Source organism: Talpa occidentalis, unplaced genomic scaffold (assembly GCF_014898055.3).
Source record: "Talpa occidentalis isolate TD23 unplaced genomic scaffold, MPIMG_talOcc4v2.1 talOcc4.2, whole genome shotgun sequence".
Lineage (NCBI taxonomy): Eukaryota > Metazoa > Chordata > Mammalia > Eulipotyphla > Talpidae > Talpa > Talpa occidentalis.
In genome coordinates this window covers 124,903,433-124,928,210 of record NW_023602073.1, presented here as the reverse complement: position 1 = coordinate 124,928,210, position 24,778 = coordinate 124,903,433, and the positions used below count along the sequence as shown (strand labels likewise).

Sequence of the window (24,778 nt, the reverse complement as noted above, 5' to 3'; positions counted from 1 at the left end):
ATAATGCTGCAGTGAGCATGGTGGTACAGATATGTTTTTTGAACTAGTGGTTTTCTTTCCTCTGGAAAAATACCCATAAGTAGAATTGCTAGACCATATGGTAATTCTGTTTTTAATTTTTGGAGGAACTTCCATACTGTTTTCCATGTGACATCTATTTCTAGGAATACTTCTGATTCTGTTAATAGCTTCTATCACTACTCTTACCTTGAACCTAAGAACATTCCCTTTTGGAAGGCATATTGAAGATGAGTGAAAAGAGATCTAATATAGTAACATTCCAGCTAATATGAATAGCACTAAATCAGCATCTGTTTAAAATCTTCATTATGGTTTTAGAAATTCTTGTGGATTTAAATAATTCTACACACACATACACAAATGAGAGCAAATTTAGCATTTAGACATTATGAATTTAGACTTAGAATTCCCAGTAGCATCAACACTACATTATTAAATTGAGAACATTAGCAAAATTGTTGGGTTCTGTAAATTTTTAAAAAGTGATTTACTGCTAAATATCAGCAATAAACAGTAAGAAAATATAAAATGGGAAAACCTTGAAAAAGCACATACCAGGGTCTCCCTGATGACTCAGGGATTAAAGACACACCACTATCAAGCTATAGGCAGCCACTGCAGCACAAGTTTGATCCCTGGCCAGGGAAAAAACCCGTATGGCACAGCAGGCCTCTCCTGGTCTTGCCTGCTACTCCCTTCAGCAGTGTATTTCAGTAGATCTGCCTGTTCTGCTCCCTACTCTGTCTGGTGAATCCTCTTACCTCCCACACCTCTGTCCTACACCCCAGTTCTTGTATGTATAAATAAATGAATTAAAACACACACACACACACATACACACCCCAAAATATTTGCTCTGATTATTTTTGGTTGGTAAGAATATATATGATTTTTTAAAATTAAAAATAACCCTGATGTTTATTTTGTACTTAATAAGTACCGTGAAATGTGGTAAATATATGTTAAAAATAACTTTACTTTACACTTTGTATCCTGACTGAATATTTTCATTAATCTCCTTTGAGACCCATAAAGCCTTTCTGAGTTTTGTTTGTGAATTCTAATGCATCTAAAGACTATAATTGCCAAACTGCATACCAAATGGCACATACTGTAATTTGCTGTTACTTATATCTGCTTGAAGCTGTCAATATGCAGAGAATAGATTTGAAGTAAAACTGCTCCTAATTTAAGAGTGGGGACTTAAAAAAATATACCTCTCTCCTCTCTGTATGAAAATGTGTATTTGTATATTGCAATGCGTAATGTATACACAGTGTTGACTGGTTTAGACCTGACTTTTTTCTTTGGTAACGTTGAGATTTGGGATAAGTATGCCTGACTCCTGAGCCCTTGCTGAGATTTACTTTGTATCTGTGAATGTTTAAGAAAAGGAATGAGTTCATTCGATTTACTTTGGAGGTTGTGGTAGTGATTGTGATTATAAATTTTAAGGCTGGGAAGAAAGTTTAGCATTGAAGTCTCAGGCTCAGCCAGTTAGTGATTGGACAGGAAGTCAACTCTCTGCCTTCAATTACTTACCCTGCAGTTCCCTCCCTCCTGTGACTTCTAGACCAGTGTTTTATAGTACTATAAAATTTTATTCCTTGACTCACACAATTCTCACTTCACCCCTGGAGGCGTAATTAATGTCATTGAGTCAGAATCAATAGCCTTTCACTCATCAAACTTTTGTGGACTTTAAAGAAATCACAGCTGCCCTAGATCAAGACTGTTTTGTAGATGTTGCTGCAGCTTGGTGCAAGACCACATGACAAGTCGCTAACTTTTAATGACCTTCATTGGTTGAGTAGAAATAATTTTTCTTAAAAATATGCCCATGTTATGGCCAGGATCTTCGCAGCAAAACAGTCTTTTTGGCTGTTTTACAATATGCCTTGAAAACATGAACCACAATTTTTTTTTTTTTTTAACATTTTTAAAGGACAGGTTTATTAGGAAAAGGAGAAAGAAAAAGAAAGCAGCTTCATAATCACAGGTGGGCTGGAGATATGCCTCTGAAAGGGACAGGTTTGTTAAGAGTCGCCTGTGCTGACAGGCGGGCAGTCTTTGGAGGAGAGATGCCAACATATCTTAACATAAAAATGTAGCCAGTCCCTTTTATGGATTACTAAGGGGAGGGTCTAGTGGTCTGTGAAAACCTATAAATGCATGTGTCTTCTCTTGTGGGCATATTTGCTTATTGGCTGAATTACAGCAGGGAGAAAGTTCCTAACCTCACACACTGTTAGATTAGAGGTGGAAACCTGTTGAACAAGAATCTGAATACCTCTAATTTATCTAAAGGTGTTGTGTCTGTATATACAGGCAGTTCTTAAAGTAATACAACTTCATACCATGAGCGGAGTTCCAGTTACACCTGAATGAAGACTTCCCATTTAGATTGAGTAGGTCATAAATTCTACTAGCCCGTCTATCTAAGACCCACCTCAGTGGTCTTTGCTTCCCACCATCTACTCCCTAGAAACTTTGAATCTCTTAGTAGCACCCATATCCCCCATCCTTACTCTCTATCTCTACCCTTGTAGTTCTTCTTCAAGAGATTTTTTTATTCCTTTGAGTCTTTGTCACCTGTTTTTCTCTATGAGTCCCTTTTCCTGTTACACTCTCTCTAGTGCATTCCTGAAAGAATTTTCCTCAAATACAACTACTATTTGAATTATCAGTTGATTACTTGCTTTATCCCACGATTTTATGCTATTTCCTATAGCCACCAACTTGATCTATATAAAGTCTATGTTTAACATCCAAATTATAGACTACAGTTAATCACAAAATTGAGGCATAAAATTAGGGGTCAGGAAAGGACTTGAAGGTGAAAGATATTTTCCTAATAAATTTGACATGTGAGTTCACTAGTTCATCAAATTGTATTCCATTAATTGAAACTGATTTTCTAGGAAAATATTTTGTTTTGCTAATAGCAGATTATTAAAAAAATGTTGAATTAATTAATGTTATAGGTTGTAGCTCTTTAGTCAGAATCTAAGAAATTCCAAGAATTTCATATGAAAATAAGTCATTCTGTACATTCTCTAACAAATTTAAAATCCTTCCTTTGCAGCTGAGAAATGCTTTTGACATCTTTAGATCTCTGTTCTGCATTAATGTATTTTATATTCTCGTACTTTCAGATGAGGCTTGGAGTGATGGGTGAAAGGAGCTAAGTTATGTTATTAGATGTCAGGAGGACACTAGCAAATTATAATGAAAGCCATTGTTTTAGATAATTTTATTTTTGCTGATCTACAATGCTGTTGGTATAATCAATCTCAAATGGTTTATTGTAAAATGTTACTTATAAGTAGTTTTCTTAATCTTCTTAAATAGGCAGTTGAAATAATTGGTGGCTAGAACAGGATACTTTCATATCATTCACCTCCTTATGACACGCCTCTTTTCTGCTTATGCACTTGAGTTAACTTTTCTTTTAAATCTCTGTAATATGTTTGGGTCTCTATTGCCTCAAAATTTGCCAAATAATTGCTAGATTTTTATATTGCCTGTTAAAATATGCTTTGTCTTCATTTCCACCTGTTGATAGTGTTGAACATTTTAGGTTCCTCATGTGAATTAACTATTAAAATGCTTTACTAGTGTTCATTAGTCCAGAGTTGGATATGATATTTACAAGAAATTTTATTGTAGTGCCCTTTAAATTTGATGATAGTCTGTTGTTTTTTGGTAGCATTGAAAATATTTATAGTTTGTCTTTGATTTTTGGAGGATTGGCATCACTAGCTTGTATTTGTATTTGTTGGACTCAGGATTGCACATGTGTGAACATTTATGGGGGGTAGAATCTAGAACTGTAATTGCTGGGTTAAAGTGAAAATGCATTTAAAACTTTGGTAAAATAGAACCAAATTGCTCTCTAAAAAAGAAAGTGTCATTTGCCTGCCTTTCATTACCCTTTGTATTGTCAGTATTAGATTTGAAGGTTTGCAAATAATATGGATAAAAACTTTTTTTTTTTGTAATTTGCCTTTACTTGGATAGTGATCCACTTTCTAATATTGTCTTTTATTTTATCTATTTATAGATGTTTGAAAATTCATATTCAAGCATAGCTTGAGGTGAGAAGTAAGTCAAGAAAACTGTCCAACTGCACAGCAGATTCCAGACTTCAAATGCTACTTCTTACTGATGCTGCTTTTAATCTATTATTCAAATCTTATTTGCCAGCTACTCACTCCCTCTTATTTGAAATTTAAAATTCCAGGTTTTTATGTTCCATTCTGAAAAAATGTGTTTGCCTTTTATCATTTTATTGTACAGTTTGAGTAAAGTCAGTCATTATGGAGGGAAAATTAAGGATAGTCAATAAATGGGATGTAATGCTTCAACCAAACATCTAAATTTGATGACATAGAGATATTTCAATTCTAGATATTTTTATACCTCCATTCTTGTAAACTGGAGCCCTGATTGCATGGAGTTTGCAATCAAAGTTAATTTCTTATCTTTATTAAATTACTCTTTCAGACCCAGACCTCTTTTCTACACTGAAGCATTTTTCATAAATTTTGAATTTCACATGAAATTCTAACATAAGCAGTCAACTCCTTTAAAATATTTTCAGGTTAGAATAATTGAGTTGTGATTTTTTTTTTTTGGGGTGTGTATGGGACCCTCGCCGGCGGCCAGGGAACGAACCGGCACTGCATAGGCTGCGGGCAACCTCGCAGCCCAGCACTCAACAACTGCACCACCAGGGGAGGCCCTGAATTGTGATATTTTACATTTTAAGAGTTCTGTTGGAGAATAAGAATAGATAGTGGTGGCATGAAATTCTGACATAGCTGAATTATTATTTAGTTTTTTTTTTTTAACAAAGGCACACGACTGGTCCTATTACTTTAAAAAATTCATGTAAATTTAAAACAATAACAAGGGTCTCACCTAGATATTTTCCTAACCAAAATCCTAAGTTAGCAGTACCTTAAATATGCATAGCACTTAGTTTCAATGCCATATGATATTGTGGAGAAATATTTCAATTTAAATTGATATGGAATTCGTATTTAGTAGGTTGGAAGTAAAGTTGGGAAAGTGAAGCCAAATTATGTTTTTGGTTAGCATAGCAATGAGAAAACGAAGACACAGGGAGAGCAGAATCTTGATAAGGCTGGGTGTAAAAACCTTTTTTTAACCTTTGCCCAAATAAGATTGTGTCCATTAGGTTAAAATGTCCATTGACTTATGTGCCACTTAAATGCCTGTGTAAGCAATGTCTTTTGCTGCTTGAGAAATTCTACTAAGTGCTAACATGGGCGCTCTCTTGAGAAAGGAAATATAAGATGAGAAAGTTACTGTGATTCAGACCAGCACTGACTTGATCAGAATGGACTCTTTAAAAGGCTGTAGTCAAAGTTTCACTGAAACTTTGCTTAAAGTTGAGAATGTTTCCATTGTGAGAAAAGGGCAGAGTCTCTGACAAGGTTTCTGACATCATTCAATATTAACATAATGATCTTCTAAAGTTTGTGTTAGTTTTTTTTTTTTTCCTTGTTTGCTGTGGACAAAGTGGAAAGCCGAACTAGCTGTCTAAAGGTGCATACAAAGAGAAGAAATGGTTAATATATTCACTATCAATCATTAATGTTCTGATTAAATGATGATGACCAAGTATCTTTTTTTTTTTAAGATTTATTTTTATTTATTTATACAAGCACTGGGTACAGTCAGAAGTGAGGGAGGGTGAGGGAATTCTCCAGAGCCAGAGCAGGGAACAGAACAGGCAGACTGACGAAGTACACTGCTGAGGGGAGCAGCGAGCATGGCAGGAGAGGTCTGTCGCGCCATGTGGGACTCCTAACCGGTGGCTGGGGATGGAACTGGCACTGCAGAGGCTGCGGGCATCCTCGCAACCCAGCGCTCAACCGCTGCGCCACCGGGGAGGCCCTGACCAAGTATCTTTTACTGGATAAAGAAAATCACAGAAAGAATCATAATTCTTCACTACTGAGAAAAACCTGTATATTTATATACTTGTTAACCTTCTAATCACACTGAGTCTAGAAACTTTTTAATAGGAAAGGGAATTCATATTGAAGAAAAAAGACAGAAAGAGAATATTTTTTAGGTTTTATTTTAATTACTTAAATTAGTATTACCACTTTCTTGAAGTGCTTTTTCAAATTCTTACAAACTTGAATTATTCATGCTCTTAAAATGTAGTTGAGTATATTTTAGATTCCTTTGCGAATCTAATGTGAAACTTTCAGTACAAAGCCTTAAAGCAGATCTTTGTCCTTCCTCGAGGAGATTGGGTTATGGAATTCTGTTTTACATGGCTTCAGCATCTCACAGAACTCCCTTCATAAATGAAAAATGATCTCTCTCTCATCATGCTTGAACTGAGTCAGGAACAACTGCTGAAATAAGCCAGAATGTGCCTGGTAGGGGTGAAGGAGAGCCCACCAGGAATCCCTCCATGAGAAAGAAAACAAAACAAAGAAATGTTTAAATGTGAGCTTGGGTGGTTTCCAATTTTACCAAAATGTAAATATGGCTTCAGTTGGGAATTTTATTTTTCAGTACATTTACTTTCTATTACTTTGTTCGGTAGGTTTCTCTAGATTGTGTTTCTAATGCTACACAAAAAGATGAGATTTTACTGGAAGAGATAAAAGAATAAGAAACAGGAAAAGAAATGGGTAAATATAATGATGATATTTGGAAAACCACCTTCTTTCTTATCTAAGGATTTATGAGAGCTACTGTAAAAATTATTTTTAATTAATTTAAATGTTTTTAAAGATCAAACAGTTCCTTGTTTTTAAATGTTTTGGTGAAAATGAGCTATAAACTGAAGATTGTCAAGCAAGAGTGGTCGGACAGTATTACTACAGTATCATTTCTTAAACATTAAATCTTTATTTAAATCTATTTAAATAAAACCCTTTGCTGATGTTACTAGTTCTAGTCTTTTATATCTCTGACCAATAAGACACTTGTATATAGCATCAAGTCTGACTTGTGACATCATTCAAAGTTTACTACATTTTATCCTCAAAGGATGAAGCGCTACTATGCCATCACATGACTGGTTGAGTAATGCCCTCTGTCTTGAATAATAGCTTGAGGTTCTGCCCATTGGAGGGAGCTGTACCAGGTAATTCCAAAAATGTCTAACTCCACCTCATTTTGAGGTGTCATTTAGTGTAGTAGTTAAGAGATAACCTACAGTGCCTGGGTTTAGATCCTAGCTCTGATTCTTTCTTGCTCTGTGTAGTTAATTTCAGTTTTTTCTGTTGTGATTACTTTGCATTAATATGTTCCTCTTATATTTAATAAACCCTTTTTTCATCTGTGAAATCATTTCTATGGCTGTTTGTATGTAATTACCCATTAGCTCCATCATGAGGTTGGATGAAGTCACACACTACTCTCGGGGCTCCCTTGGTCTTAGGCTTACTTTTGGACTTTAAATTGTGCCTAGGACCTGAAAATTAAATTGAGACTTGGATCACCCACACCTGTCCTCTGAGTCTCCTCCCATAAGGAATGTGTGCTCACATGTATTTAAGACAAAGGATTGCTGGTTTGTTTTCATATCTACTTCCCAAATTCATATGACTATGTTTCATTTTATTTTACTTATTGAAAGAACACTGGACTAGTGACCCATATATGAAATAATAAATGATTGATTGAATAAACACTGTTGTTTCAACACACATTATATATATAAGTATTTGCCTTTTTATGCATGTATGTGCTAGATTTTGATGTAAAATATATTTTCCTTTGTGGTCTTAAAAGTTTAAGCCCAAATTAGAGGACCATGAAAGTGTCCTTAGCTCATTTACTGACTTCTACTACTGCCTAGCTAGGTGTGCTGAGTTGATTTCAGACCTAGCACTGTCATTCAGACTCCACTGCCAGTTTAATTTCCTGGCTGTGTCCTCCTGTTTGTTACTTGTCATAATACAAGGGAAAGAAAATTGAGTCATATGGGCATGATGCAGAAATCAAAACACTGGGTTGTAAGCTTTAGCCAGATTGTGTACTACCTGCAGTTTCCAAGAACACTTAAGATCAGAGTGATCTAACGAGGGACTGGTGAGCTATCACCTGTGGGTCAAGTTTAGCCCACCACCCATTTTTGTAAATATGAGTTTAATTTGAATATAGCATCCCATTAGCTATACTCTGTAACTGTTTTGCTGCTATATTGACACGATGCATAGTTTTGACTGAAATGGGATCACCAGGCCTCCCCCGGTGGCACAGTGGTTGAGCGCTGGTCTGTGAGGCTGCCTGTAGCCTCTGCAGCGCCGGTTTGATCCCCGGCCACCGGAGCTGGGTCCCACATGGTGCGCAGACCTCTCCTGCCGCCCGCTGCTCCCCTCAACAGTGTATTTCGTCAGTCTGCCTGTTTCTCTTCCCCACTCTGGCTCTGGTGAATTCTCTCATCCTCCCGCACTTCTGACTGTACTCAGTGCTTGTATAAATGAATAAATAAATCTTAAAAAAAAAAAGGGGATCACCTGCAAATTCTAAAATGTTTATGAACTGGTTTTTTATAGGCAAAGTTTGAAAACATAACTGATTACCATAATATGATAGTATTGCCTTTTGGAAGATCTTTTTAGATTTTTTTTGGTAAATTATATGAAAACCATAGGTTTTTTTTTTTCTCATTTAGGTATAAACTGTTGAATATGTGCCTAGTGTGGAATCTGTGTAGCATATATACAGAATAAACTGTAAATAATGGAATATGAAAAAAAAATAGGCTACTTTGAAAAAAAAAAGCCTTCAGTGTTAGGGGTTTTACATGCATTATCACTAATCCTCACAACACAATTGTCACTGTTAGGATTTTGATTTTACTGGGGAGGAAATTGAAACTCGAAGAGGTAAAGTAGCAAAGTTATGTACACTTTCTTATTTCTACCATCTCAGAGGTGGTGTGTGTTAGTTCCCTAAAATTCCTTAAATTTTATAAAGTTCAGGGGATTTTAATATTGTTTCTATAAAAAGTTTGCGGAGAGTGAATTGGTCGTATTATTCAATTCTGGTTCATTCAGTCTTAGTTAAGATTATTTAGTCGGTTGGAAGTGTAGCATTTCCTTTGGATCATAGACAATTAGAATAGGAGTTTTATGAACTAAATAATCTTGGATTATATATATTTAACATATATTCTTAGAAGTGGAAGTCTAAGGATCAACAATTAGATAATTGATGGGTCTGTTTGAAATGAGCTCTACTCTCATCATTAAGAGCCATTTGTGTCTATCAATAAATGATAGGTTTGGGTTTCCACAAATGTGCTTCAAGTTTTTTTTCCTTTATGCAGAAACTAGACTCACATAATATTTTCCATTCTAATTAACCAATAGAAGGGCAATGGTTTCCTGCCCCCCCTTCTGAAATGATTAACTTTTAAATAAGTCTTACTCATAAATTTTCTTATTTTTCTTCAGTAGATTTCTTTAGTATTGAACTAGTGTGATTTATTATAACCATTTACTCAGACATGTGCCCTCAAAGGCATTTGTTCTTTGCATCAGTTTGGATTTTTTTTCCCAATTTGAATTTCAGTAAATTGAGAAAAAGCATTGTTTATTCTTAGAGCAGATGCAGACTCCGGAAACATTGATAATGGAGTGTCGATTCTTATTTTGGCTTTCAATAATCCCCAAAGTGTACAGTCTAAAGGAAGACTATTGATATCGCACAGCTTACAAAAGCATTAACTCTATACATTTTCTGTTTTTCTGGGTATAGACTGTGTTGATCCAGATTCTAAACAGAATTGCATTCAAGATATTTAATAATAAGTTCCTTTTTAAAATTTTTCTTGTGAAATGTATTTACTTATTTATAATGAGTTTTGGGGATAATACCTATAAACTTGTATAATGGTTTCTGATTAGCATAACAGTGACTAACTCAAAATTAGTTTTAATTCGGTATCATGTGTTCTAATGTGACATGTATTAAATTTTCTTGGTGATATTAATGGAAGGAAGGTCATTCCAAAGTTGATCACTTACATGAACAAATTTGTGTATCACAGCTTACTACACAATTGGAAAATATTCATTTGTTTGTTTTTGAGGTTCATGAAACAACTCTGCTAAGGATATTGCTTTTACCAAAATAATTTGTCTAACACTTTCCTTTTACTTTTTAAGACCTGTATATTGCAAATAATTTAATAAAATTTAAAAAATAGCCTGTATCTTTAGTTTAATGAATCTTGTTCTTTTCAAACAGTAAAGAGTTAAAAAGGATAATTATATATACTTTTTATTTTTATACCCAGTCAAAAATTAAGACTGCATAGGTGCTCAAGAAGGGAGAATGTGGAAGTCCTAGTATAATATCTTCTATAGAATGTCTCACACAAAATGTTCAGCACTGTCCTGGGCCCTACCAACATTTTATTTTTTCTAGTTCAACTTTGTTCTAAATTAACCTGACCCTGGGTTTTGTTGAAAAATTGACTTCAAAAAATATTTGAGTTAATATTCAGTCTTTCATGGCTCCACAGAAAAAGTCTCTATTTCCATGCTCTCTCATAAGCTATCACCATCTGTTTGAATAACACCCAGTCTCTCTAAAATGCTAGATGTTTCCGCAATATAGGCAATTAAGTTTTGGGGGTAGAGCTACTTTTTTTTTTTTAAAGGTATTTAATTTTTCTTAGTACCAGCCCTTGAAGTGAGCAATTTAGATTGGAAAGAAATTCTGGCAAGTACAAATTAGCTTGATTTTTATTTTCAGGTGATAGCTTGCAAAGCCCTGTAAGTGGCTTGCTGTGTTGGGAGCAGATCATTGTAGTGATAGATCTGTTCCTTAGCTGATTGATTGGCAGAGAGGAATTGGCAATCTGTGAAATGTCTCTTCTGAAGTAATTTTCTTCCAAGGGTCAAGGAATTTGTGGTCGCCATTTCTCTGACATGATTTGCAGCTACTCATTGTAGTCTTATCACCAGTTAGCAACTGATAATGTAAGATGTTTTCTCCTCTATTTTTTATACCCTCAGCCTAACAAAACTTTTTGAATATCACTTCAGTATTTTCTTCTTTTGTTCTGCCATCTAGGTCAGTGAAATTTTAAATTCATGAGTTGGGTTTTTATTTATGAATCAGAACCTGGCTTAGGTGTTTCTCTTTTAAATAGATTTAGTACTATATATAAAAATGTCTTAATCTCAGGAACATGTATATAGATGACTGTGAAATAAAAAACTTTGTGGGTAGGGTTTTCTAGTGAATCTTGAATGGTAAACAGGATTGTGTATAATGGAATTAGCCCAATATATAATAAGTGCTATCTGTTATAAGGCTGGACAAATTGTCTAACTCTATTTTCCTCCTTTTCTCTTGAAATTCTACATGATTATTAGAGCTATTGTTATTAGTCATATAACTTGAGTTGTGTTATACTGCTGGATAAAATAATTTAGTGGTTTCAGTATATACAGAATAAAATATAAACATTTTGTGAAATCTAAAGTCTTTTGTATTTACTTTTGCTTTTTGCCCATCCCCTATATATACATTAAATGCATATTGCCCAGAAAATTTTGAGAATATTTGAGGTTTCCTAGCATACCATTTTTCTTCAAGTTTGTATGTTTTTGTTTTTGCTTTTTTTCTGATTTCAATTCCATTGCCATTCTGGCCTGGCACATCCTTACTCATCTTTATAGGTATAACTGTATGAAACCTTCCTTAACCAGCCATAGTGTAACTAGCCAATTTGCCTGTCCTTTGTGTTCTCTGTGACCTTGGTCATATTGTTATTACCTCTTATAACACACAGTAGTGGGTATATGTATTTGTGTGTATACATGTATGTATATATATGTATATTTGTAAGTATACTTTTTGTGTTGTTTCACTCCATGTCTATGCAATTCTTCAGGCCAAAACCAGTATTTTTTTTTGTAATTTATATCATCTAGTTCAGTATACTGTATGAATTCTTAACTTTGAAACACAAAATTCTTGCAAAAATATTTTAAAATTTTGTTTACCATGTTTATTAATATGCTCCATATGTGGTAAATAGATCTATAGTACCTCTTAGATTAGAATTTGTTGTAAACTTTAAAGTAAAATATTATCTTCATTTTTTTCTTATTGCTTAAGTCAAGTGGACAAGTAATTAATTTTTGAGAGTGTTGACTGATAGGACAATGATGTGCAACAAATAGTAGGGGTTGACCCACTTATTTTGCACAGCCATTCCTACTTATTGCTAATCAAAGTCCTGGAGTCTAAAATTAACAATGGCAATGAAGGACAGCTATTAAGACCATTTATCTTCCAAATGAACCAATGTAGGTTCCACTGGTAGTTTAAATTTATAAAGGAAAATCACTTGCATTACTATAAAGGGTTGTGGGGACTTTGACTGCATGTCTTTCAAAGCAGTAAGTCATTTTAGGGTTTATGATTTGAGCAATTTATGATTTGAGAAAAACTTTCCCATTGCATGTGAAGATGCATTTCCTAGCAACCACTTTTCATTGATTAATTTAAAATTGAAAATACATCATTTTTCATGAGACTGTATTAACAGGGCTATTTTAGGCTTACTTAAAAGACAATATTAAACTTTCAAAGTGCTGAGGTTTGGTTATATTAAAGTATTGATGTATTCATAAGAGTGATTCAAGGATACCCACTTATATATCCTGCTTTTGAGAAAGGTTGTTTGGACTGTGGGATTACCAGGACATCTCTGGTCTTGCCTTCTCTGCCTGTCATGCTGGTTTGTCTGTTTCGTGTGTGAGGAAGATAGCTTATTCACTTTCAATTAACAAGCTTTTTTTTTTGATGAAGAAAATTAATCCGTTTTTCACAGAGAAGAATTTATAGGCTTGAAGTTCACCACTTCCTACTTTGCTGTTTGGTCAGAGAATTCAGAGTTTCTTCACAAAGATCCCCATGGAAACTAAACAAATAAGCTACTTGAAAGGAGACAAGTTACTGGTTTTTCTCATTAAGTCCACTGCAGGATTTTCATTAGTTCTAATCCATTTTCTTTCAAGATTAGACATATAGGCCAGTTCTTATTTTCATGATTTTGAATAAACTAAATAGGTTGAACTGTGTGTGCCTGTATATGTAGAAGGAAAGTAAAAGCAATCATTGTAATTTTGCCGTGACATTAACCCTGAAAATAAAGCCAGGAAAAATAACTGATGTAAAGGGGAAAAGGTAACCTCCATTTTTGAAAAGGAGGTTATTAAATAAAGTGCTCATGGTGAGAGTGATTATAGACTGATCTGATAAGCTTTATGCTTCAGTTTCCCCCTCCTTTTAAGTCACAACTGTGTAGGAAAGTAATCTAAATAAAGTATGGAAGTGTGTATCACTGACCTCAAGCATTTTAGAACCTATAAAGCTTTGTATATTTTATTTGCTATTATGAAATTATTTCAAAGTGCTCTTTTAAAGCAAGTAATATGATTAAGACTTTACTATTAACTTCATGTTTTTGAACTTGCACTACCAAAAAAGATAGTTTTCACTCTTTTCCTGCCTCCCTTCTCTTCACTAAAGTTCTCAAAATCCATTTAGATTTCAGGTGGCTTGTATATTTCAGGATCACCTCACTGTATATAATCTTTTATTTTTTTTTCAATATTTCAAAATCTGGGTCCCAATCTTTCTTCTGATGCTGAAACTAGTTTCTTTTTCAAGTAGAAGTTACTGATAGAAATTTCATTTTATGTGAAAATTTAATAAGAATAGTGATAAACAGGAGTGACATTTCTTACTGAAATTGTGAGCGCCACATTGCACATTTAAAATTGGTGGTTTTTTCCCTACCTTTTTTAACAGATCTGTTGAGAATGTAACAACAGCCTTTCTCTTCCCCTTTTAGGTGGCTGTACTTTTGATGATGGTCCAGGGGCCTGTGATTATCACCAGGATCTGTATGATGACTTTGAATGGGTACATGTCAGTGCTCAAGAACCTCATTATCTGCCTCCTGAGATGCCACAAGGTGAGAATTATTCTGCTTATGCAGAGCAGGGGGAGTCACTTTGGAATATGTAGCATTTTCTAATTTCTGGTATTGCAATCACTCAATTGTTAGAGTAAATATTTAAGTGCTGCTTGATCACATCTAAGAATCTAGATGTATTACCTGTTTTTCCCTTAGTAACTTTATTCCTGTAGTCTTCAAGAATGCTCAATATTACTTCCTTGCTATCTTCAGAAAAATAAAAATGCTAGTAGTATGTAAGTACTACTGGTTTTTCCTCCTATTTTATAAAAAGTGTTAGTCCCTATTCAGTTAAACTACACAAGTCAGAGTCAGTCTGATTCAAGAGAAGGAATTTTATTCCATGGTGGGGAAAGAGCTTATCTCATTACCTCATTGTTTGTGGCACATCAGTGACTCTCAAGAGAAGTGTGGAGACAAGAGTGTCAAATGGATGTCTTTTCTGAATGAATTGTAGGAAAATAAGGCAGAGTTCTGTTCATCCCATACCTAGGCCTTGTTATCATTTGATTTTTGGTCTTGTGAAATAAATTGTTCAAGCCAGTTCCAGTTGTGTTTTCTCTTAAATGTAAAAAAACACATCAGCTATCACAGGATCTCAATATGTACATACCAATTTTACACTGTCAAGCTAATTTTGTGTCTTTAATTTTACATATTAATTTGAAACTAATTTCTAAGTTGCATATATGCTTAGCACAATAGCTTATTAAGTTATTTAAATATGTTTAATAGTGCTTACTAAATTATAGCTCTTGAAAAATATACATAGAAATTTTATTCTTTTAATTTATTTTTATTTCTCAGAACTATCATTTACTTATTTTTAATTGAGGTAATGTTGGTTTACAATTTTGTATATGATTTAGAAGAATAGGTTCACACATCCTCAGAAATACTGTGGTTCCAGAACAGGAACCACACCCACCATTAAGCCCCCATGGTCCTTTATCCTAGACCATTGGACCCCTCCCCCTTTTGTTCCCACTCCCATCCTCTGTTCCCCCTAGTAGCCTCAATTCTCATTTATTTATTTATTTATTTATTTATTCATTCATTTATTTATTTATTTATTTATTTATACAAGCACTGGGTACAGTCAGAAGTGCGGGAGGGTGAGAGAATTCACCAAAGCCAGAGTAGGGAACAGAACAGGCAGACTGACGAAATACACTGCTGAGGGTAGCAGCGGGCATGGCAGGAGGGGTCTGTTGTGCCATGTGGGACCCTCGCTGGTGGCCAGGGATCGAACCTGTCCTGCAGAGGCTGCGGGCGGCTTTGCAGCCCAGCACTCAACCGCTGTGCCACCAAGGGAGGCCCATCCTCGGTTCCCCCAGTAGCCTCAATTCTTTAATCATAATAAACAGGAACTTTTAAATACTATACTAGAGAGAACAAATTACTTTCTTTCAAAAATGTTTGTAAAAGATAGCGAAGTATATAATTATACTATGTAATCATATATGTAATATATGCTGTAATAATATTTATGAATGTGATTTATTAGTAAACTATATGATAACTATAACCATCAATTATTATATATCATGTAATTTTATGGCCAGATTATCTATTACTAATAATATATTTTAATGTATATTTTTAGTGTTTTTATTAGATAAACTTTAAATACTTTATAACTTTTGATAGCTTCAGATAGATCTTCCTAATTAACTGTTAATTTTGGCTATTATTAGATATTAAAAGAGCAATTTTGGTGATTTAAGAGAAAATTTTATCAATAACATCTTGTACTTGCTAATTAAAATGATACACAACACCCCCCCAAAAAAAAACAATATTTCACAAGTAAACAAAGTTAATAAAACTGAACTTGTTTGCAAATTATGCTTTTAAAAGAATATAGTAAATATATCCTTTAGAAAATTTCATCGGTAATATGTTCTTTAAGAACAGGGCGAATTAAATAAGCTTTCTAGTCTAAATTGTTGCTTTCCATGTATTACTAAGCAAATGGTTATTTTTGAAGCTGATTGGAGTCATAATTTCCTTGACAGAGGAATAAACAGGTATTATGTGTTTGACAACCTTCCCTTCTTATGTTTGACCCCTGGTTTGTCAGTCAACTCATTTTGGGTATAAGCTTGTATTTTTCTTTCAAAGGAATATAACCTTATTTTCCTGGAACGTTTTAATTACTGAAATTCCAGTAACATTTCACCTGATTTTTCTCTGTGTTATATTTAGACTGTTTTTTTTTTTTTAATGTAAAATTAAGAGGGGTGATCTGGGATGCACACATTTTTGACTGTTTATCATCAGAGAATAATCAGAAAGAGGTTGATTTATGGAAATGTTGCCATTGTTAATTGCCACTGAAGATGGGTAATGAATAGCTGAGGAGATACTGCTCAGATGACCTTGTTGGCTCACCTTCGATGAAGGACTTAATCGGTGGTTCCACTACAGGATGATATGCACAGAAAATGAGTGTTTGAAATTCAGCCACATCTTGCAATTAATAGGACATTAAGTAATTAATCATGCAGAGGAGGGAAAAAGGTCATAGCCATTTTATTTTTGCCGAATGTAACTTGTATTTAGTCTTTAGGGAAGGTAGGAAAAAAATTCTCGTGTATCTATTTTTCTTTTATTATTCTAAATTTACAATACATAGTGTTTTTTTTCCCATTTCCTTTTAAAACGCTTACTGAACATCATCTGTTTATAAGTTGTAAATAGAAGATATTTATATGTCTCCTACTAAAATGTGTCATTCAATTCATAATTTATATAATAAATTTTTAGAGTACAATGTAATGATTTCTATAATAAGTAAACATGAGAATAATGAAGATGGATAGAAAGGAAGAGAAAAGAAAATTATTTCTCTTCATAGAAAGAAACAATGTGATTCACAAGATTTTAAAAATTCTTTAGTGCTTCCTTGCTTAAATTCTACTTTTGTCAGGTGGCAATGATGGTGGCTGAAAGGACTATTGAATACATTTAAAATAGTATGTGAAAGAATGTATATATTCTGTGATGTATGAGGGGGTACAGTGGACAATGGTGGAGGACTCTGGATGCCTTGATAGTGGGTGTGCTGTGATGACATTCATCTGAAAAGTGTTATCCTCCACCTCTTAATTACTTACACTGTTGTAAACCAATGTTTTACCCCAATATTTTTTTTAAAAAATGAATTAGTATATCCCAGTGGCCCCAAATCATGAAAATATGTGAAACTATTCAACTCAGTCATCAAGAATATTCAAATTTAAATCACAAAAACGGATGAAAATCAAAATTTTAAGCATTCATGAGAATGCAAAGCATATATTTCTAATCAGAGTATAATGGCTCTGTACAACCTAATGCACAGCAAATTCACCCTCAATCTAAGCCCAGAAGAAATGAAGAACCGAGTCACATGTTCTCCCAATGACCTGTGCAAGAATATTCACAGCATCATATTCATAATAGCTCTAAATGGAAACAAATTCCAAATGTCTATTGAAAGTAAAGTGTAAAAACAAATGGTGACATATTCATATGACAAAATATAACACTGCAATGTATAACAATATTGATGGATTTATGTTGAATACAATATGGATGGGCTTCATAAACATAGTCTTGAGGGAAAAAGATAGACACAAAAGGATATGTACTGTATTTCATTTACATCTTTCAAAAATAGGCAAAACTAGTTGGTGATGTCAAAATCAGGGTATTATTTACCTGCCGGAGGAGCATGGTTAGGGGATTGTTAGTGCTTATAATGTGGCATGAAGGGCCTCTGCATGCTTATATTAGAATAAAATGTAACTAACAGGAACCAAGCCAATGAGTTCAAACTCTTCTTTGTCCACCAGTCTGGATCCCCTCAGAGGGTTCTTATGGTGCCATTTCTTTGACATCTCTGGGCCTTTTGTACGTTTTCTCCTCTCTGCTTTGTCACCAGACTCTGACCCATGCTTATTGTGTCTCCTCATGTTCCATCTGCTTTGGGAAGATTTTCCTCACTGGTGGATAACTCATATTCTTTTCAATTCTCATATCTGAATATATTTCCTATTGTACATCGTGCTTATTTCAATATGGCAGTGATTTTAGTATCATTTTTTAAATAAAAAATATTCCAATTCCCAGCATTTTATTTAGGTTATATTTTAATGTAGTTCTATGACTTTTACCATGATTATTAGTATTTGGGTTTTGTTTTTATAATTGATCTCACCTATTCCTTTTGCTGTAATTTCAAATGTTACTGTTACTACTGAGAAAGAACTCCATTTTAGAGTTTCTCTTTCTTCCCTCCAACCTATTTCTGTCTCTCTTTTTTTGGTCTTTTGATTGTCAAAAACCCCAACTTTATGCTCCTCACAGTTTGGTATATTTAAAGTAAAACATGTTGTATAAGAAATGTTGAATGGAATGAAAAAATTGTTCTTTGATCTCAAATACATCTGTGTCCAAATACATCTGTGTCTTTTCTTCTTTTATACTTTGACCTCATGGAACAAATTCATTTGACCATTTTCTATATGTTCTGTCCTAGATCTGAGAGTACAGATTGTGATTGACAACTCAATACATTCATCTTCTTTTGTAATTATAACTGCTTATCCTTTTTAACAGGTTTTTATAAAATGATTAATTGAATTTTAGTTTAGAGTCTCTAGGGGGCTACTTTGACAGTATTTAAAATTAGGACTATATTATATCCTACTTCAGTCTGTTACTTTTCACTGACAGTAATATAAATCACTACACTTAGTTCTTCTCTAAAAACACAAATTATATGTTTTATATATATAGTTAATATAGATATTACAAGTAAAAGCTCTCTTTAATTTGAAGTTAATCTGAAGATTGAAGTGAAAAATGATTTCTCCTGTATTATTAAACTTAGGTATGATTTGATAATCTAATGTCCTAGTAGATTTCAATTCTTCCCCCTTGCCAAATTCCTGAACTGAAACTTAAAAGAGTAAATCACATTTAACAGAGAAGGATGAAAAGAGAACAGTGATATTAAAGAAATGTGCTTTTATATTAATTTACTTTTAGAACTGTGTAATCTTTTTCTTTTTCTTTTTCTTTTTTGTTTCTCTTGTCTTGGAGTTGAAATATAAATTATTATCCAAGTTGTTAAAATAAAGCTTGCCTTCTTCAAATATTTATTTAAAGAATCTAAGTGTATTTGTATATTCAATAGCCAATCTACATTGGTCACATGCTTTTGTTCCTGGCTTTCTTTTGATGGTGTGAGGTAGCAAAAATATCAAATAAAACATTGTGTCAACAGTTTGATTCATAAGATAACATTTTATAGGCAACACAATTTCAGCTGAGTTTTTTCTGTGATGTTAGTCTTAGTTTTTAAGAGAAGACTTAAGCATAGTTTATAAAACTATTGCATTTTAATACACCTGAGGAGAATTCTCAAGGGAGTTTTTGTGTTGATTTACCATTTATAATCATAGTCTATCTCTCTGGGGAACCTTAATCACTCATTAAGATGAGTGGATCACTTTGTCTAATATTTCATTACCCTATTATAGACACTTGACAAGGCATATGTTATTACAAGATAATAACTTCAAAAATCTCACAATCTGAATTAACAGAATTATTTGACAGAAATCTACCAGAATGAAAACATGGCAGGAGTATTAGAATAAAGATATGTGCAGATGCTATTGATGGTGAGATACCCAGTTGCATTGTTATGGCTAGTTTTGTCAGTGTTAGAGGATAGAGCAATCCAGGCCATAATGTTGGTTTATTATTATTTTTTGTCATCTGGTTAGCATTGCCTGTTAATACACCCCAAAATAGTGTACATGTAAACCTGCATATTTGTCCAACGGAGAATTGAGTGGTGGGTGGTAGAAGGGAGAAATAGGGAAGGGAGAGAAATATGAGAGAAAGGAAGGGTAGAATAGTTTACCAGTTCACTGACACAGTTGGGAAAATCTAAGTATTGGAGGCAGTGTTAGAGTGAGGGTTAAGGGCCTGGAAACCTCAGAAATTGGAGGGTATCCATCAGTAATAACTTGCAGCTATTAGAAAAAAACAATATTTTCCAATGCTCAAATATGTAAAACTCATAGCAAGGAGCCAGAAATCCAGAAACCTGTTTGCTTTGTATTCCTAGCCTCTGTCCTGTCCCTCTTATTTTTTTTTTTTAAGATTTATTTATTTATGCATACAAGTACTGGGGTATAGGCCAAAGGTGTCGGGGGTGAGAGGATTCATCAGAGAAAGAGTGTAACAGAACAGGCATATTGACAGAAATACACTGTTGAGGGGAGCAGCGGGGGAGTCAGGAGAGGTCTGCTGCACCATATGGGTAGCTCTTTGGTGGGGGATGCAGTGGCCATGGCCAGCGGCCAGTGTCTTAACCCCTTGTGCCACCAGAGAGGCTTCCTGTCTCTCTTTTTTTTGCATTACACTAGCACCTACAGGGCGGCTTCTGTGAAAAGCACTTAGAGATCTAAGACCGAGAGGAAAGGTTTGAAAACAATGGTTTGATGCAATTGCAACACTTTCAGAGAAACATCTCTGAGATAAAGGTACTTACTATTATTAGCTCCAATTTTCTGGTAGTTTATGAGATTTTACCATATCAGGGACATATCTTTCTCTCTATATATTTATCCGTAACTATCTCTTGAGATATGCTTTGTGACTGTAAATATTCACATACTCATTAAAATTGTCCTTTAATTTTAAGATTCATTCATAGTTCTTACATGATTGGTTGTTCTAATGATGCTGGACTAATAGTGAGTTCTCTCTGTCAGCATTCCTTTTACATATATAAATTGGCTTTCTGTTTGTAAAGTAAGAGCTTTCTCTTGGCAATTGTTTATACTCTGTCCTCCCTCTGTCTGTCTTTCTGTCTGGTTTTTTTTTTCCTCCACCTTACTTCCCTCCCTCGATTCTCCCTCAATTGAAGGACATTTAAACTGAGATAGTTTCAGGTTTACAACGTAATGATTTAATTTAACAATATATCATGAATGATCACCGCAATAAATCTACATAATATCTATAACCATATATAGTTCTACATTTTGTTCCTTATGATGAGAACTTTTAAGATCTCCCAGCAACTTTTTTCAAATATACAGTACAGTATATTTTACTATTAACTATAGTAAACCTCCTGCATATAACATCCCAGGGACTTAATAGTTATATAACTGGGACTTTGTATCTCTGGATCACTTTCACTCATTTTCAGTCCTCACAGCAACCCTACAGAGTAGTGATACTTTAAAGATGAGTGAATAGTTTGCTTAAAGTCACCCAAGGACAGGATTTAAACTTAAGTCTGTCTGTTTAAAATCAATATTAATCTTTCTGCCTTATCATCTTATTTCTTAATTAGGGGTAACTGAAACATTTCCTTGCTTTGGTCATGGACATTGAAATCCATGACATAATGAACCAGAGGTAATACCCAATTATTTTCTATTACTTAATCTAAAAATATTTCTCTACAAAATTTAAAAGTTTTGAAATTCTCTTAGTCTTCGCATGAAATTTGAGAGTTGCTGTTGTTCAGGTAGCTGCTGTGCCTCACTATTCCCTCTATGATGTTCTCATTCCCTTAAGAGGCCCTTTGTCCTTTCTTTGATTTACTTGTTTGTTATTTTTAGTAGTTTGATGAACACTTGCTACATGTTTGTTTAAATAAACATTTAGAAACACATACATTATATGCTGTCTCATTAGAGCATGTATAATAGAAGAAAATTCATGGACTACAGGAATCAAGCTAAAGTTGAGGGTTTGAAATAATTTTAAGACTTTGTTTGCAATGGGGTATTTTAAGACTAGAATTATGGGCTTATTTCGGCGTCCTCGTCCACACTGTGTTATCATGTGTCTCTTAGTGCTTTTGCCCTCAGCATAGAGAAGATAGTTTACCACATTTGAGTTGCTTATTAAAAACAGTAGGAGTTGGAGGCAGTGCAGGGTCAGAGAGTGAAAGGCTATAATGGACTACTTGAAGGGTGAGCCACTTCATGAAGGCTGGTTTTTAATGTAAGGACTATTACCCTTGTGGACATAAATGCAGCATGAAGAATGTCTAAATTACAGTGGACAGAAATGGCATGCTGAGATAGGAATATTTTCCTGATATTTCAGGACCATAATGTATCTAAGCTAGATATGTTCCAATATATCTTAAGGGAAAAAAAAAAAGACAGCCTACTATTAAAACAAAAAGAAAAAAATAACAATATAAGTGTCAGTGCTAGGGAACTTTCAACTTCCTAAATCAGTTAGGGATAAGAATACAGAGTAATTTCAAAGACTGTATGGTCACCTTTAACTTGTACCTTAAAATCAATACATAGTCCAAAGAAAAACAAAATTGCTTTTCCTTGGGGGAGAGTGTGACTGAAAGTACACTTATGACCTTATATTTTTCCTCTCCAAAAATAAGCTTGCCTCCTGATGGCTAAGGAACTTTCTTCGACAGTCTTAATTTAAAAGTATATTATCTTTCAAGCACAAGAAGAATGCCAGGGGAAAAAATACACACAAAAATACCAAGAAAGTTAATGAATTATATTAGGAGTTATATACAATTATGTGATGTGAATTACTCTTTTAGATAATATTGTTAAAACTTACAGAAATATGCTTTATTACATAAAAAGATTCTTTTCAAATCTTGGAACATTGTCAGTTTTCAAATCAGATTTCTGCCAAGAGTGCAATGGTATATGGTACAGGTCTCCTCCCTTTCCCCAAAGAGGAAATTATCAATTGAGAAATATTTCTCAACAAAAAGGCAATCTTTTCTATATTTAGATCTCATGACAGCTTAGAAATGCTAGCAGCAGAAATCTTCACCTAGGAACATAAATTAAAGGATACGATACGTTGACTTGTTTCTTAGAGTTTATGAGAAGAAAATTAAATGGTATGATTCCATGTTATTGGGTTATCAAGTATTGCTTTACAAGACTCCTCTCCACAGTTCTTAAATCATTGGAGAATAGGAAAGTGAGCACCAAATTTGGTTCTTCAAAAATTACTTTTTGAGTGTAATTTTCATCCATACCAAGTTGACATTGGATATTAAAAAAAATCTTTTCTGACCACTTCTGTTTAATTTGAAGCATTTATAAAATATTTCATTTATTCTTTCAAAAACCTTTCAGTTAGATATGGAATATAGAGAGACCAAACAAAAGGTCAGACACAAACCATTAACTAATCTGAGAAGTCTGACTATAGTCTAGAGGTTACCAGAGGTAAAGGGGGGGACTGTGGAGTGCAGGGTGCCTTGGTGGTGGGTGTGTTGTGGTAACATACATCTCAAGGGGTGTGATCCCATGCCTCTGAATCATATATAGTGTTGTAAACCAGTGTTACCTAAATTAAAAAAGAAAAACAACAAAAACCCTTCAAGATATGTATTAACCTCTTCCTGTGGATGAGAGACTGAGATTCAGAGATGTAAGTACATTGTCATAGGTTTCATGACTTAGGGCTTAGTCAAGGTTAGGAATCCAAGTATATGGAGACTTAGGAGAAAGATTTATTTGACTTTTGAACATTATACGAACAAGTGTAAGTAGAGATCCTTCTTTGAAGACTACAGAGAAAAGCTTCAGGCCTAACTCGGAAATAATGGCAAAAGTTTCTCTCACGCTTCCCGCAGCTCTAGTGGACAGTCCAACCCAGAATGCCTTTAAGCCATAAGCAAAGCGGTTTTCATTTAACAAGAGGTTCAGTATTGACAAATTCAATGGCAGAGTGCCCATGGATCCAGTACTTTTTTCTCTTTGTTTCTCCAACCTCATAGTTCAGACTAGATCCTCTCATGCGTATAAGATTTGAAGCTATTCTAGGTTTTAAATTCAGACACACAGAAAAAGTGGTTTTCTCTTCATTTTGCCTGTTTTGATTTATCTTTTAAAGTACTCTTCTGAGATGTCCATCAACATCTATCTTCTTGTCTAATTGGCCAAAGTTATGTTACATATCCATGCCTACACCTTAGTTATGGGGACAATTAGACATGATTGACTTATGCTTTAATGCCCATCCTCCTTATCCCAGTTGGAGCTGAGGCTGAGACTAGTGCCACCTTCTCTGATGCCAGTCCTTGTGTACTGGAAATGGGGTGAGGTGGATGTTAGGTAAACAGCAGGGCCTATTGCAGAATTATCTGATGCTTTATGGTAGGATATTTTTGTAGGTAGAAGAATTTAGAAGATGTGGAATTTGGAGAATGGACAAATAAAGTATTCATTAGGCTAGCTTACCTGGTGTCAGGTGTGTGTGTGTGTGTGTATTAGGAAGGACAGGAAATCTCCCCCTATTCCTTCTTCTTGGACTGGTTAGGCAACCAAATTAACATCAGACAGTTTAGTAGTAGAAAAGAACAAATTCAGTTATATCCATATGTAGAATTTGCATAGATGTAGATTCTGAAGCCATTGGGTTAAGTATGGGTATATATCGTGATCTAAAGAATGGAATAGGGCCTGGATCTTCAGGGAGAGAGATGGGGTCTCATCTGAGGAGGAGAGGGTGACTCATATAATTAAGACCAGATGCTTTGTAATTGAATGTTTGTCCAATGATATAGATAAGTTTCTTTGAAAGAAAGGTTATTCCTGGTAAAAATCCTAATTTTGGGTTACACTCCCAATTTTCATTCTTTTATGTAGTTAAGGAAGTGGCAATAATTTCTCTTGAGCATGAAGGCCTTGATTGGGCTCTGCTCAAAACAATCCACTTGCTGAA

At 34.3% G+C, this 24,778-nt stretch overlaps 1 protein-coding gene across 4 annotated transcripts in view; it reads left to right on the top strand.

Moving 5' to 3' along the window:
- PTPRK (protein tyrosine phosphatase receptor type K) overlaps positions 1-24,778 on the top strand; it is a 524,091-nt gene that overhangs the window by 118,079 nt on the left and 381,234 nt on the right. For all 4 annotated transcript variants that reach the window (XM_054697815.1, XM_054697816.1, XM_054697814.1 and 1 more), the window contains exon 2: positions 13,904-14,026. In XM_054697815.1, the coding sequence (XP_054553790.1) occupies positions 13,904-14,026 (123 nt within the window). The remainder of the gene's footprint in view (positions 1-13,903; positions 14,027-24,778) is intronic.